The sequence below is a fragment of the Acomys russatus genome, chromosome 3 (genome assembly GCF_903995435.1).
Source record: "Acomys russatus chromosome 3, mAcoRus1.1, whole genome shotgun sequence".
NCBI classification, from domain to species: Eukaryota; Metazoa; Chordata; class Mammalia; order Rodentia; family Muridae; genus Acomys; species Acomys russatus.
In genome coordinates this window covers 58,529,573-58,546,773 of record NC_067139.1, presented here as the reverse complement: position 1 = coordinate 58,546,773, position 17,201 = coordinate 58,529,573, and the positions used below count along the sequence as shown (strand labels likewise).

The 17,201-nt window shown below is 44.3% G+C and overlaps 1 protein-coding gene across 1 annotated transcript; it reads right to left on the bottom strand.

Annotated features, from left to right (window-relative positions):
• Nucleotides 1-831: 831 nt before the first annotated feature.
• Nucleotides 832-7,872, bottom strand: Selenok (selenoprotein K). Its single transcript, XM_051140840.1, has 4 exons — nt 7,761-7,872; nt 4,926-5,016; nt 2,420-2,503; nt 832-922 (listed from the first exon to the last, which is right to left on the bottom strand). Exons 1-4 carry the CDS (start codon nt 7,777-7,779, stop codon nt 832-834), a joined length of 285 nt encoding a protein of 94 aa, XP_050996797.1. The 5' UTR covers nt 7,780-7,872.
• Between the last annotated feature and the right edge of the window lie 9,329 nt (nt 7,873-17,201).

The following is a 17,201-nucleotide window of genomic DNA, read 5'->3' as shown; positions in this document are numbered from 1 at the left end:
ACTATACAAAAAAGATAAGGAGACAAACATGTACATTTATAGAACTGCATTTCAGTCAGGCCAGATCCTGCAGAGGGACTTCCCGGCATGACCTCATTCATCTGTGAGGACACAGAGCAGTCCTTGGTTAGACATACACCGTCTTATCCTGCGCGAGCCGCTCCTCACCTCTTGATGGCTTCCTTCTACACAAGTGCATGTCTCGTTGTCTGCTTCTTAGAGCAGACATTTACCTAAAAGAGGTTAAAACAATTAGCTACTGCTTATTAAATAGGAACACACACACACACACACACACACACACACACACACACACACACACACACACCAGCATGAGAGTCCTAAGGGGTTGGAAGAATGAAGGGGGTTGGCAACCAGGGAGGTCTAAGGGAAGGTATGATAAACAGGAAGAAAAAAAATATTTTCTCAACTGATATTTTGATAATACAATCAATACATTTTCAAGGATTAAGACATATGTCTCTAGATAATAAACAACTTCTATAGAGATGGCTCAGCAGTTAGGAGCACTAACTGTTCTTGCAGAGGGCAAGAGTTGAATTCTCAGTACCCATGTTGGGCGGCTTACAACTGCTGGCAATTCAAGTTCCAGGAGAATTGACTCTTTTCTGATCTCCATAGGCACCCATACCTATATGTGTATACCTACACACACACACACACACACACACACACACACACACACACACACACACACACACACACACAGTCTCAAAAAGCTCCTCACCAAAAATACAATTTGTTTTCCTAAATAAAATATTCCTAAGGAGGCATTTATTAAAATCCTGCAAAACAGTTTGAGATTTTAACTTACCTTCCTCATCCACCAGCCATTGGAGGAGGGCTGGGGCCACGAAGATGACTGATTCGACCCATTCTTCGTGGAGGGTTTCCTGGGGGCCTAATAAAAAAGAAAAGTATCTACTGTTTGGTAAAGCCAGCTTTAGTCGGTTCTCTCTTTATTAAGAATGCCTTGCCATGTATACAGTCCTGCCTGGCCTGGAATTTTCTATACAGACCAGACTGCCCTTAAACTCAGATTCTGTCTGCCTCTGCCTCCCAAGAGCTGAGATTAAAGTTGTGCACCACCACACCTGGCCAATTGGTTCCTTTTATTAAGCATTCAACTATACCTTTTTTCAGTAACACAGGAAAACAAGCATGGTACCCTACAACCATCTCTCAGCACTTGGGAGATAGACATTATCAGCGGTTCAAGGCCAGCTAGGAATATGTAGCCTGGACGAGGGCCCAGTGCTACAAAACAAAGCCCTATAGGTATGGTGGAGAAGGGTTACTGTAGATGAAAGGGAGATCATAGTCAGGCAGAGACATCGGGGAGAGTCCAGAGAAAACAGGGCCAGACGGAGCTGGGCCACATGAGGAGGAGTGGGGAAGGGAAGAAAAGCCATTGATCAGGCTGGAAAAGGGTAGAGCAAAGGGGCCAAGTAACCAAAATGGCTGTATTATATGAACATTAGGGTAAAGGCTGGGGTATGCAGCTATATCTTGTAACAGGTAGGGACTCAGGGAGAACCTGTCCACCAATGTCCACCTTGATATGTTATGGGACACCTCAGTCAGCCATTTGTCCCAGGTTTGAGACCTAACAGTTGGTAGGATGGTTTATCGTGGCTGTCAACTTGACACACCTGGGAAGATGGAGCCTCAGCTGAGGGATCGCCTTCCTCAGACTGGGATACAGGGAGGGCATGTTTCCGGTGCATTTGATTGCTGACTGCTAATTGTCCACTGTGGATGGTGCCATTCCTGAGCAGGTGGGCCCAGGCCGTATAATAAAGACAGCTGAGCAAGGCAGGAGGAGCAAGACAAAACCAGCCTTTCTCCATGCTCTCTGCCTCGGTACCTGCTCTGATCTCCCTTGATGGACTGCAACAAAACTTTCCTTGCCCAAGTTGCTTGTGATCAGTGCTTTCTCCCAGGATAAGAAAAGCAAACTCTAAGTCAGGAATCAAAAGTTCCAACACTAACTGTCAGATGCACAATGCATTTGAACTGCAGCGAGTAAAGCCAAGCTCAGCCTTCTCATCTCAACCGTTCACTGGCAGCTGGGCATTCAGACTGTGCCATGAAGTCTCTCGACTGCTGGGCATTCAGACTGTGCCATGAAGTCTCTCGACTGCTGGGCATTCAGACTGTGCTGTGAAGTCTCTCGACTTGAATGCTGACCCTTAGTTCTCAGCCTTGCCCACGGTATATTTACAATGTTTATCATCCTGCCGGTTTGACTCAGTTTATCAGAAGATGCAACCTGACTTTTGATTTATAGTAACTTGTTAATTTTGTGACAAGGACTTTAATCTTTTAACTTCTGCAAGTCTAACGTAAGCAACACAATGGATGAGGAGTAAACATCAGTAAGAAAGGCTCCACGTACCCTCTTCCATCGTCGTATCTGGAATCAGAGGAGCTGCCATAGCCTCTTCTTTTTTTCACATCTTGCTGAAGCAGAGTTTTGAAACTGAAACATGGGACAGAAGACAGCAGGGCATTGCTTCTGACACCATCACCAAGTGTGTTTCCATACTTTTAAAGCTCTCTGTGCGATGGTGACCAACCCAACTTATTAGCTTAAGCCTACATTTCCTCAAATCCACTGGCCATAATTAGCGTAAGCTGTGTCTGAAACAGGCTGTGCCACATTGTCCACCAAAGCCACCTGCCTCGCAGTTCTCATCTGCTAGGAGCCCCTGTAGGCAGCATGAAACCAGAGTCCTCATCAGTTTCATTCTTTCTGTTCAGTTACAACAGAATCTATTTTTATAGTATCGTACAGTCATCACCCACCCCTGATGATTTCTCTGTTGTTACCAGTATCTTACAGTCACCATGCCTGCAATTCCTCTGTCAACAGCCTCCACTCTGTGGAGAAACTAGATGAGGGTATTATAGTCAGAGGCACAGAGCCTCTTAGAATGTCAGAAGAATATGCAGTTTCTGTTCTTTTTCCCCCTCTTCCCCACCCCAAAGACAAGGTCAACTATGTGTGCAGCTGTGGCTGGTCTAGAACATTCTATGTAGGCCAGGTTGGCTTGAACACTGCCTGATGCTGAATTCTGAATGTTGGGATTTCTTAGATGGAGGTGTTAACTAAGGCAAAACAATAGATAATAAAGATTAGGTGAAATGTATTAGTCATTAAATTTTGCACTGGTAACTTAAAGTCAGGGCCTTATCTTGTCCCTTCCTGGGTAACTTCCTCTGGTGTTCACTTTCCACAATGATACTCACTCACCTCACCATCCCTTGCAATATGAAGACTGACATTATAAGGAATGTAATTAATTATACTGAATATGCAAACTAATATTACTGATATTCTATCTGTCTTAGTTAGGGTTGTTATTGCTGTGATGAAACACCATGACCAAAAGCAAGCTGGGAAGAAAGGGTTTATTTGGCTTATACTTCCACAGTCATAGTCCATCACTGAGGAAGCCAGGGCAGGACCCTGGAGGCTAGGGCTGATGCTGAGCCACGGAGGCTGCAGCTGATGCTGAGTCATGGAGGACGGCTGCTTGCTAAAGTCCCCTCCTCTCAGATAACTCTAGCTCTAGCTGGCACAATGCTCAATGAGACATTCAAATATTTATGCAAATTCAGGATAAGACTTGTAATTGGTAATTTTGAAAACACAGCATGTACAAGGCAAACAGTAACAACCCTCATTTAATAAAGAACTGCTTGAAATGACTGAGAAGCTCACTTTTTTGTCTCTTTTATTATTGACGTCTAACCCTTCATTAAGAGTGCGGATCCAGGGGCTGGAGAGATGGCTCAGTGGTTAAGAGCACTGCCTGCTCTTCCAAAGGACCCGGGTTCAATTCCCAGCACCCACATGGCAGCTCACAACTGTCTGTAACTCCAAAATTTGACACCCACACACCAACGCACATAAGTTAAAATTAGATAAAATATTAAAAAAATAATAAAAATAAAAATAAAGAGTGCGGATCCAGGAGTGGTGACACCCTCCTATAAGTTCAACACTTTGGAGGCTAGGGCGGGATGACTACAGTGAATCCAGCTTAGACTCTACATAGGTAACACTAAACCAGCTATCTAAGACTACATAGCAGCACTTGGTCTCAAAGCCCAAAACCAAGAAGTAATTTGACATGAGAATGGGTAGGCCTGGCTATAGGCTGACATGGCTACCATAACGGTTCAGGCATAGTCAAGCTTACTAATTCATCATTATATTCATAATCATAAAAGCCTTACTTTTCCTTTGGGAAGCTATTTAAATGATTGCAATTGGAAGAAGGTGCCTCAGCTGCTTTATGCATTGGACCATAGTTAATACAGAGACTCACAGCTGGTCTAAGTGCAGTGATTAAGGGGCTACGGAATACGCAGCCACCAGTGGGCATCTTTATCACACAATGTCTCCAAAAGCTCAGGAACAGCATGGAAAAAGGGGAGAAAAGACTTTAAGAGCCAGAAGCCAGGAAAAACTGGGACAAAACAGTGTCTCCCAAACATGCTGCACTCATGAATTCTTCCAAGCTGTGGGTGCCTGCACATGATCCAGCCAGTAGGCAGCTGAGGAAGGGCTACACAGAGCTACTGACAGCTGACGATTGCTCAGGGAAGGAGAGCAGTTTTCCTTAGGGCTGTGGTCCCTGGTAGGGAAACAATGCTTTGGGGATGGCCACACCCATATGGCAGCAATTTTACTTAGTGGGTCATAAAATTAAGAAGCAAGGACATAAAGTTAGGAGGGGGTGTATGGACAACATGTGGGGAAGTGCAGAGAAAAAGAGGGATCAGTATGATCATAATACATTATGCACATGCATGACATTCTCAAAGAGAACCAACATAATGTGATTCAATGGGCTTAAGTATAAATGCAACTAAATAAATGCTTTTATACTTACAAAAAAACCACAAATTCTGCTATTCCCCAGAAGAAATCTGTTATAAAAGACAATCTCCATGGGGACTGATTCCGGCTGTCCAACACTTGTCCTAGAGAGAGAATTAAAAAAAAAAAAAAAAAAAATGAGTGTCACAAGTCCACAACTTGACATTGCATTTAATCAGTGGTTTTAACTTGCTTCCTATTTCACAATGGTCAACATCAGAAGTTCATCATGAGTGAAGTAAAACTCTGGGTTCCAGAGTCCAGTCCTTTGCTAAGGGCCTCCTTACGTATGCAGTTCTGGTGGGGGAACCCACTCCAGGCATCTCCTTTCTCTTTGCCTTCCCTGCCTCACTGGTAAAATGCACACAGCTTAGTGGCAAGATGTATGCAGCATTAAAGTGATCATTCTTGAGTGCACAGCTGTGTGAGCTCGTCCACAAACATCACCACCGCCTACTTCCAAAACTACCGTGTCTTCTGCCCACTCAACTTTGACTTCCCATTGCTGCTTCCCTGTAACCCTTGGCAACCACCAATCTGCTCTTGCCTCTGTAAATTACTGCAAAATCTCATAAAAGGAATCAAGCCATTTCCATCTTTTGTGAACAGCTTGCTTTCCTTAGCATAATTTAGGGTTTAGCCACATGACAGCCTATCAAAAACTTCTTTAAAAGGAGTGGCCAATATTCCATTATATATATTTACAGCCTGGTCACTTGTAAGGACATCTTGGTTTTCTATTATGAATCATGCCATTGTGAACACGAACATACAAACATATTTATTCTTGCATTTTGAAGACCACCAATGGGTTGGGTGAACCGCTTGCGCGCTCCCCTCCCCCTCTCTCGTTTTTTTGAGACAGTGTTTCTCTGTGTTGCCTTGGCTGTCCTGGATTTGCTTTACAGACCAGGCTGAGCATGAACTCATAGAGATCTGCCTGCCGAATGCTGGGATTAACGCGTGCACCACCACACCCAGCTGATAAAATTCTTATACCAAGAATGTATATGGTCCAAAAGTTCACTCATTCTTTATTAAAAGTTGCCAGTATTTTCTGTAATTCTGTGCTTCTGAGTCAAACAATGGGACTCTTCTTTCTCTCAAGCAGAATTGTATCCGTAGGACGGAAGTTAGTTTCAGGCTTGCGGTGAGGAAGCTGGGGTACTCGGTGCGGGAGCAGCCGGCCATCAGCCACCTGGCCTCCCCTCTCTGAAGGCCTTCCGCGCTTTACCTCCTCCACCCGGCAGGCTTGACTTCTCTCGGTCCTTCACCAGCTCACTTTCAGTTATTCACTTGGATTTAATCTCGGTGAGGCAGAGCAGAAAGGGGGCTAGACAGTGCAGGGGTGAGGGAAGGGATGGGTTTATCTCTGCTTCTAGCTCTGCTCTGATGACATCTGAGGAAACTTACTCCATTGCTAACCTTCACAGTGATTCGAGATTAAGAGGTGTCAGCTGTAGGAAGTCATCTCTGAAGTACTGATGCACTGCAGTCCAAAGATGGATCCAGTTGGAGCCCATCAATTATCCCTTGGTGACCCTAAAGCACTAAACCCATCATTCTACACGGCTCTTTGCGCTTTCTCCTAAATTCCAAAGGCAGACCCTGACACAATTCTGTGTCCCCAGAGGGTAGTAAGAATAAAATTGCCTTTGTCAACTACAAAACTTTGGTAAATAAAAAGTCCTCTAGAGCACTCTACATACTGTACAATAGTTATGCCCTATACAATTATTTAATAATGCATGCAGCTAGTAACCTCAATCACAAATAATAAAATCGGAAAGAACCAAAAACTAAGATGAACCGCTTCTTCTGCCTCCAATTCCCATCACACCACATATCCCAAAGCTTTGTTAGCAGGAGGTGAAATTCTGAAATGCCAAGAAATTCAAAGTGCATGCAGCCAAAAAGACTCCTCACCATTGCCCTAAACTCTGGAGATACACAGATGGATCAAATACAACCAGGTTACTTCCAGGGACGCAAGACAGGCATCTAGGATTGCACCAAGGATTTTCACCCATGACACAGAGAGTTCTGGCCACGCAGTTTCTTGTCTTTCCATGTTTCCTAGTGAATTGTCCTCCTCAGGTTTCCTAGTCCAGTAATTAGAGACTTGCTACCCAGGTTCTTTCAAATTTAGGCAAAAACATTAGGCTTAGACTAGCTATGGCTCTCAGTGGAGAAAAACCTATCGAAACTTTTGTATTGCCTGGCAGGAGGATCTCTTGTGACTTAGTGGCCAGCTTAACGTACACAGGGCAGACAAAACTCCAAAGCGAGACTCGGGCTCAATTTTTTTTCATAGTCGTGCTAGGTCTGCCTCATTATTGTACGCATTATAGAGGCAGTATGTATGGTTGTAATGCTGGAGTTCAATTTGACCGTGAGCGAGCTATTCAATCTATCTGCATCCGAAAAAAACAGGAATAGTAAATACCACCTGAAGAGAACAGTTACGAAGACGAACCAGATGGTAAGCAAAGAACGCTATCAGAGTGGCCCAAACCAAAAGCGCTACGCACACCGGGTTAGCAGCACTGTCATTACCGGGTAAAGATACCAGCGCCCGAGATGACTATCGCAAATCCACAATCGGAGATTCGCCGGTACCAGGAAGCCCCACTAGACGCCGGCGGGGCTCGGAGGGCCGGTGTTTACCACCCGGGCCACCCAGCGGCAGCCAGGGGCCTTCTGGGATGCGCCTGGGGTCCCCACCCCACCCCCCCGCCATCGCTGCCGACTCCTTCCGGCCACTGGGCACTGATGGAGGGGAGGCCACCCTCAGCTCCGGACCCGGCGAGCGAAGACAGAAGCAGCCCAGGGCAAGGCGCTCACTCACCGTTCGAGATGTAAACCATCTTGCCTCCGGGTGCCCGCCTCCAAGCGACTGAGAGGACCGGCCCCCTGCCGTTTCCCTAACTAGCCTCCCGCCCCGCCCTTTACGTCACAGGCCACTAATAGAGACAGGCTAGAGGTGGGTAGAGCCCATTGGCTACTGGGAGACCACTCCTAACTACGCCCAATCACCTGTCACTTCCACTGGTGTGGACGCTCTGTGAGTCAGGAGACCGGATATGACGTTTAGGAGTGCCTTTGTTTGAGTTTTTTTTTTTTTCCCCCTAACTTGGTTCCGGCTTGACTGTGGAAGGTTTATGGTCCCACTGCGCTACCGGCTTGAAGTCGCTTTCTAGTTGATACATAAGCACAGGGTTCGGGTCAGCAAGGTTGCCAGGCGCGAAGTGGCTTGAAGAGCCTTTACTCAGCGTTCCAGATATGTTGCTGTTTTGTGGCGTGGAAGGGACAGGCCTTGAGGTGATGGCTCAAACATGAAGAACTTAGTCATCAGATTTGGGGGAAGTTCCTCTTGGGCGTATCCCCATTAAACCAGTATTTGGGCTCCGAGTTCACAAGACGTGACTTTTGTTTTCCTTTTTTTGAAATAGGTGTCACTCTATTCCTGGCTTGGAGCTCGCATTGTAGACCAGGCTGGCCCTGAACTCAAAGCTCAGCCAGCCTCTGCTCCTCCCTCCCGGTGCCGGGATTAAAGGTGTTCACCACCACCCCTAGCTTGTTTTCTTGTTTTGTTTTGGTTTTGAGACAGGGTCTATGTAGCCCAGGCTGCCGTGGATCTTGTTTTGTAGACCAGGCCTTTAATCCAGTACTCCTGAGGCACAGGCAAGTGGATCTATATGAATTCAAGAAGTAGCATTTTTGTTGTTGTTTTCTTTCTTTTTTCTTTTACTTTTTTGTTTGTTTTTTGGGTGTTTGTTTTGTTTTGTTTTGTTTTTCGAGACAGGGTTTCTCTTTGTAGCTCTAGCTGTCCTGGACTCACTTTGTGGACCAGGCTGGCTTCGAACTCACAGCAATCCACCTGCCTCTGCCTCCTGAGTGCTGGGATTAAAGACTTGCGCCACTACCGCCTATTAGACGGTTTCTGTGTGTAACCCTGGCTGTCCCGGAACTCGCTCCCTAGAGCAGGCTGCTCTCAAACTCAGATTTCCACCCACCTCTTGCCTCCTAAGTGCTGGGATTAAAGGCGTGCACCACCCGCAGCTAAGAAGTGCCATTTTAAATAGTTCAGTGGTACAACCAAGGAAAAGAAAATCAACTGCAGAATGACAGTTTTCCCTGCCTGTCAGCATTGAAGAAGTGACATACACATTAGAAGACAGGTCTTGGGCGGTCAGTCAATTTGAATGATATTCCTTGCTGCTTCAGCTCCGAGGCTATTTCTCCGCCATAAGTTTGACAGTCTCTGTCAACAGGCTTTTGTACGTAGCTTCTCGTTCCACTGTAGGGACTTAATGTATGTCCTTTTTACTTTTTAAGTCTTAAGCTCCATGTTATTTTTGGAAGAACCCTATCCCCTTCCTTAAAGGGAAAATACATACATTTTGGAACTAAGAAGGCATTTTCAACTGAGCAGGGTGGCACATGCCTTTAATCCCAATGCTTAGGAAGCCAAGGCAGATCAGTGTCTGTGAGTTCAGGAGTTCTAGGACATAGACCCGTCTAAAACAAAGTGGTGCTAAGTGAGGCGTAGTGGCATATACCTGTGCATGTGTGCAGCCTGTGTTCCATAGTGACTTCCTGCACACACACACACACACACACACACACACACACACACACAGAGGGAGAGGGAGAGAGTGGGAGCGAGCGAGCGCTTATGTGGACTCAGAGCCTGATGATGGGTGTTTTCCACTTTATTTTTTGAGATATTGTCCTCAATGATCCTCGAACTGGCCAAGTGGGTAGCCTGGCTGGGAGCTCTGGCCATCTGCCTCCTCCTCCTCCAGAACCAGGGTACAGGTGTGCACACCCACACCTGGCTTTTCCGTGAATGCTGGGCCCTCATGTCTGTGTGGCAGTCACTCTACCCATTGAGCCCATCTCCCCACCCTGGGTCAGTGATTTATCTCAAAGGGCCTTTCTCGTCCTGAGCTAGACCGTGACGATGGCGCTCACTTTCTGTACCCTGTTTCCTTCTGACTGAAGTCCCAGGTTGTACTTTTGCCATCCTTAAGCAGTTTTCTAAGCTGCAACAAGAAGAATGCCTTCTATTAAAAACTTCTGCTGCTTAGAACCTTTGAGACGCTAAGATGTCATGACTTCCTGTTGCTCTTACAGTCTAGGTCTTTTCCATTGTCTACTGATGTATTGCTTCTTGCTACACATTCCCACCCGAGCCACACCCTGGAAATAGTCTTTTTAGAGCTTTGGGAACACCTCACTCTCCCCTCTCCCTGGGTGTCTCTCAAGTGGATTACCTCCTTGTCACTGCAGTGATCCCGTGGCTAGGGAGACAGGTCATTCAGAATACTGCTGCAGCAGGCAAGTTTACTACCAAGCATCTATGCCAGGTACCTCATAGCCACCTGCACTTAAGGCTCCAAGAGCTCTGGTGCCCTGTTCTGTCCTCTGTGTCATTCCAACACCATGACATTCGCATACACAAGATAAAAACAACCTTAAATATCTAGCCTTAACTTTTTGGTTCTGTGATGGTTAATATTGCTAGTCAATTCGATGGGCTTTAGAATCACCATGGAAACAAATCTCTGGGCACGACTGTGAGGGATAATTAGATTAGGTTTGTTGTGTGGGAAGACCCACCCTAACCGTGGGTGGTACCATTCCATGGGCTGGAGTCCCAGACTGAAAGAAAGCAGAAAGCAAGCCAAGCACGGACCTTTCGCTGCTCCTTGACTACAGATGCAATGAATATAGGTGCAGCTGCTGAAAGCTCCTGAGGTGGACTCCCTCGCTGTGATAGACTGTGCCCTGGAAATGGGAGGAAAAATAACCCTTCCTTTAGCTATTGTCACAAAAATGAGGTAAAGAACTAATAGAAGTTCCTTCTGTTGTGGTTAATTTATCAGTATGGCCTAATAATGTTTAATATAAGGTCTATAATTATTATTATTACAGCAGTATTTTCTAGCCCACTAGCAATCAATCAAGACACAGACACTTGTTATATTTTAAAATAACCTTAGTTAACCTGGGGCAGGGCAGATATTAATCCCCTAATCTGCATCCCATATTGTGGCAGGTATCCCATACCCTGCCCCAATCCCATGCTGTCTGCTTCTAATCATTTCTATCGAGCTACCGCCCAACCATAATCCCAAATACTTGCTAATTATCATCATCTGGGACGAATCTCCACCCATGCTGGCCATGTGCTTCTCCACTTAACCCATAGCCCCATGTGCTTCTCCACTTAACCCATAGCCCCAGCCTCCTTCCTTCTCTTCTTTCCTGGTTTCTCTCCTCCCAGGATTCTCTTTGTCTCTCTCAAAGCCCAGAGCCTTAGCCACGCCTACCCCATTTGTCCTGCCCAGGTGTGATGGCTTTTTATTAGTCAAACAGGAATGAGCTCTTAGACAAGGTACAGTCTTCATCAAAGAATATCAGACCAACCTCCAGCACCGTTCCTAAAAGAGAAATGACTACTCAAATGGTAATTTGTAACCTTTTAAAAATATATTTTATTAATTTATTCATATTACATCTCAATTGTTATCCCATCCCTTATATCCTTCCATCCCTCCCTCCCTCCCATTTTCCTCTTACTCCCCTCCCCTATGACTGTGACTGAGGGGGACCTCCTCCCCCTGTATATGCTCATAGGGTATCAAGTCTCTTCTTGGTAGCCTGCTACCCTTCCTGTGAGTGGACATTCTCCACAATTGAGTGGAGAGTGGGGTCTGACTTTCACACGAACTCTGGTGCCCCAAATTTGTAACCTTCTACATCCTTCTAAGTTTGGCTATCCCAGTGACCAATGCAAACAGTAACAGTGATAAATGGAATGCATTGGTCTCAATTTTCACAGCAACACCGTATAAGTATTGATTGCCTTTTAGGGGCACTAAGTAATCATTGCATTTTTGTTTGTTTGTTTGTTTTCAGAATTGTGTTCTGTAGTCCCCAAACACTTTCCAGATGTGATGGCTCAAGCAAGTAATTCCAGATAAACTGAGTCCTTTGTTCCATTTCATCTGGGAGGTAGAGGTAGCAGGACTGCCATGAATCTCAGGCCAATGTGGAATGCAGTATGAAACCCTGTTGTTGTTTCTTAACTTTCTAATCCTTATGGAGTTTAAGAAACAACAGAAGTACACATTTCACTAGCTTGCTTATGGATCTCAACATAGCATCAATTTTTATATTTACTAAATTAGGATATAGACTATTTGCTATGTGACTTCAAAACCTATATAATTTACTACTTTTATTAACACACTGACTTGGTAAAATACATTTGGTATTTCTTTCATCTTGTATTGTTTTAATATGACCCCTATAGCAATATTGAAATAAAAAGATACAGTGGATACCCCATGGTATCCCTGCAATGTTGGATTGCAAGGTTTGCCTCTGTGGCTTAGTGACATTGTCTTAAGCACTGCTTAGTGAATTCCAAACAGGTAGTAGAACTTCCCTGACAGGTCAACTCTGGATTCCCATAGTCCCTTAGAGCCATTTCTTTCTTTCTTTGTTATATTTTATTTCGTGGTGGTGGTGGGTGTGTGTGTAATCAAGCCACTGAATGCATGTGAAGGTTAGAGGACAATGTTTGGGAATTGGTTCTCTTCTATCCTGTGGACACTGGGAATCCAACTCAGGAAGAAGGCTTGGTGTCAAAATCCCTTATCCTTGCAGCGTTCTTGCTCCTTCTTATTTTTTGGAGACAGGCTTCTCCTAAGTAACTCCAGGCTAGCCTCAGACTCACAGTCTTGCTACTTCTCCCTCTTAATGCTGGGAAAACAGGTGTGTGCCACTACGCCCAGATAATCTGATTCTTTTGTTTTTTTAGAGGTGGGTCACACTATCTAGGCTGGCCTTCTTTTATCCTCCTTATTAGTATTGTAGAGTTACTATTGTATACCAAGCTTGGATTCTCTTAAACCTTGGCCAAGCATTTCCTCAGTTATCTATCTATCTATCTATCTATCTATCTATCTATCTATCTATCTATCTTCTGAGACAGGGTTTCTCTGTGTAGCCCTGGCTGTCTTGGAACTCCCTCTGTAGAACTGGCTGATCTCACAGTCAGAGATCCACCTGCCTCTGCCTCCCTAGTGCTGGAATTAAAAGTATGTACCACCACTGCCTGGCTTAGCTCTTTAATTTTTAAACCATCTTTCTCATGCTGTTCTTACCCCTTTAGTTGTCCTCAGAAGGAAAGTTAGTACCTATTAATCCCATTTGACAAAAGTGGAAGGTGTTTCATCTATTTCCCAAATCAGCATGTTAGATTAGGTCTTAGAGCATCTGACGCTGCTTGGATTTGAGTTTTAAAAATTAGGTTGTTTATGTGTAAGCTTCCCAGAACAACTACTGTCTTTCTAGTGTAGTCAAAACCTATGATTAATTATAAGCAGGAAAGAGAGTTGTGAATAGGAAACTAAGGCATGGCTGCTTTAAACACATTTATCCTTCAGCAAAGGCTCTACTTTTAATCTGTTCATGACTAAACAGATCAATAGGACCTTATTTTCATTGGCACTCTCTGTCCTTTTAATGATAGGGTCAATGGAAATGACTTGGGCATCTTTATGGTCTGTGGATGAGGGATGGCCACCTGGGCTTACATGAACATAACTGCATCTCTGTGACCCAGCTAGGGAGATTGTTGCTGAAGCCTTGTTGTTTTCTTGCTGGCTGTCTACCACAGTTTGGTTGCTGTTCCCTGTTGAGATCTAAAGAAGTCAGGCTCACATCCCCATAACCATGGGTGGAGCTGCTCCAGCAGCCTTCCCTGCCTGGCTATACTGCACCCTCAAAGCTGTCAGCCCAAACTGACCTCTCACCCCTCATGTCACTTCTGTCAGGTATTTTGCCATCACATCAAAAATAGTAACTGTTACCTGAGGTTGAATGGGACTTAACTTCAAAGGCCATCCTTCACAGTTCTGAGAAAGTCCTTTCTTTTCCTGTAGAATCCTCTCTTGGTTTCGACGGGAAGCACAAAACCAAAATTGAAACTAGAATATGGCAACCGAAGAAGTGTTGCTTGATACTGTTTCTTCATTTTTTCTTGAATGGATTTAGGCACTCCTTAGTGGCAATCCACTTCTCACGTTCAGACTGAGATCTTTTACAAGTACCTTGGAGACCACATGTGCTGAGCAGGAAGAAGCAAACGGAAATGCTGATCGCCTCTGTGGGTCCTGACCTGTTGCTCCCTCAGTCTGCTGCCATAGTGCCTTGGGTGCAGGGCTGGGGTGGGGTGGGGGCTGGGGAGTGAAGGGGGGTGAGGAGGGGGAGCAGGGGGACTAGTGCAGGGCGTGCAAGACCTAGAGCCCTGCTTAGACTCCTGATTTAGGGAGGTGACAGTATAAACAGTTCACACTGGGATTTGGTAGCTAAGTAGGCTGTTCCCACGGGGAAGCCACCCAGAATATGCCTCTTGTCGTTGATTAGGTTACTGTTCTTAGAAAATTAAAATTCCAAAGAACGCAGGCTGCACTACATGTTTGACCACAACCTTTGGAAGTGTTCATGTCTTTAACCCAGTATTTTCAATGTTAGGATTTAGTTTAAAGAAACAATAAGAAGTGTTCAGAGAAATTTGTATGCAAGGATATTTATCCCGTTTCTCTTTGAAACAATATAAAAAGAAGTTGTAGTTCATTATACAGTAGGTGATTAAATTTTGGAATACAATAGCATACTATACATTAAAATAATGGAAAACCACATTAAGTTAAAGAAAACTAATATACAATAATATATGCAGTATAGAAATGCAAAAGCAGAGGTATATTTGTATAGAAATACATTAATAGGGTTACATAAAGGCTGTATATTTTCCATTGTATCTATTTATAGCTCCCAATTTTCCACAACAAACACGCACTCGTTTTATAGTTAGAAATAGATAATTATACTTTTTTTGGAAAGTTATACTTGTTAGGAACTAAGAGTTCGCCTTAATGGTATGAATAAATATTTCTGTCTGGCAACTGTGAGATGGCTCAGCTTATTGTGAAGCTTGAGACCCATGTTCCATGGCCGGGACCCACAGAGAAAACCCACTGACACAGATTGCTGACTGCCTCCCCACCCCCACCCCCGGGACCCACAGAGAGAACCCACGGACACAGGTTATCTGCTGACCGCCTCCCCCTGCCCTCCCAGAACCACAGAGAGAATCCACTGGCCCAGTTGTCTGCTGACCGCCTCCCCATCCCCCAACCCCGTCTGCTCAGTCACTGGATTCAAAAAGCACCAACTTAATCATGAAGCATTGTGGGTAAGGACTTCTGTGGTTAGTCCCCTTAGCTCTTCTTCCCACCACGCCCATGTCCCTAGCATATGCAGAAGGCCAAAGGATCCCCAAGGGCCAAGGGAATTTGAGGAGGTCTTCTACATAGTAGCCTGGAGTACTTTATGAGAAATTTATTTTCTGTAACTCAGACCCTTGAAAAGCAGCATCCCAGCTTTATGGATGAAGAAAGTAATTTTGAAACTAAAGCCCAGTAAAGGAAATTATTTTCCTTGGTTTTCTGAGTGATTTGGAGCTTCTTTGAGAGCTTGCCTTGTTGCTATGATAATGGTCAGGAGTGTGTGTGTGTGTGTGTGTGTGTGTGTGTTACATGTTGCACAAATTGTAGGATTCAGTAAGGAGAGAGCTTCAGAAAGGTTTTGGACCATTAGTTTTTGCTCTAGATTGTAGAGACGCATTCAAATACCCCGCCCATCTTGCTTAGATGACTTTCACAGGTCTTAACCGTGTGCTGTCATTATGAAAGAGAGCAGGCAGACAATAAGTAGCTAATATTTGCTTAGCACAGATTGTGTCACAGATACTATTCCAACCAATTTCCATAAGTAGCGTTGTGTTTAACAACACGAATTACAAGTTGTGATGAATAATTTTGTCTGTGATCCTCTCCATTCATTTACAGTTGTTCAGTGGGGTTAGTTCTTCCATACCTCGAAATGAAAACTTGGGCAAGCACCATGACCTCTTTTATTGTTTTTTAAATTATCTGTAGGCCCAGCTGGCAATCAATCAAGACACAGACACTTATTATATTTTAAAATAGCCTTAGTTAACCTGGGGCAGGGCAGATATCAATCCTCTAAACTACTTTCTATAGTAGGGCCTCAGGCATGGGATCCCTGCCTCAGTCCCATGCCATCTGCTTCCAATAACTTCTATCAAGCTACCTCCCAGCTATAGTCCCATATACTTGCTCATGTTCTTCATCTGGGTTGGATTTTCCATCCACACAGGCCACGTGTTTCTCCTCCAGCTAACCCATGGCGGCCTTCCTCTCTTTCCTTGTTGCAGTCCTTCTTCTTCCCAGAATCCTCTCTCTCTAGCCCCACCTATCTCCTTTGCCCTGCCCACGTGGGATGGCTTTTCATTAAGCAAAAGGTTGGTCACAGAGACAGCAGTAATTAGCATCAAAATACATCAGAGCATCTCCCAACATCTCCTCTTTTCTGTCTAAATAAAAAAGGCCATTTTTAATATACAGTGAGTACAATTATGAGAAATTATAAAAACCAATAGGTAAGACTCACACACATAATTTTTAATCAAAATGTATTTGGCAACCTTGTAGAAAATATTATCTATTTTATCTTGGTAAATCTAAAGTTTTGAACCTAAATCAACATCTATTAAAGCTCAACTCTATCAACCTAAAAGTATCTTTTTATGGTTGTGAGCCTAGCCTTTAACGGCTGAGCCATCTCTCCAGCCCCTAAAAGTATCTTTTTAATTCCTAAACAACTAAGCTTAATTTTAAAATTAACTATCTGGTCTTCAACACCATAAGAGACTTGAGAAAGAATAAATTTAACTGCCTAAGTAAAAGGGAAGTGCAGGTTAGCAGCTTCCAAAATGAAAAAATGACAGAGACAGTTTACTGTCTGACCAGTCACCCAAAAGTCTCTATAATGCTGGAGCATCATCTATAGCCTTCTGGAACAGTATATCTGACAGACATATTTGTAAAGCAGGAACCATTGAGGACTTGCTTACCCTGTCTTGGCAGAATCTGGCCGTCAACTCTGCCTGCATCCAAGCTTGCCCACTTTAGGCAGAATTATGTCTTTGGGAGAAATGAGGAATTTTTGTCCAGGGTCTGTTTTGCCACACTCAAAGCCATCTCCACAAGGAGGTTCCTCAATGCTCATCATCTTCTTTGTGCTAGGCTGGGTACTGCCAGGAGTTAACCTGTCTTATTGTCAAAGAATCCTTAAAACAATAAAAACATTTTAAAATGACATATTCTGTAGGTCTCTGAGGTTT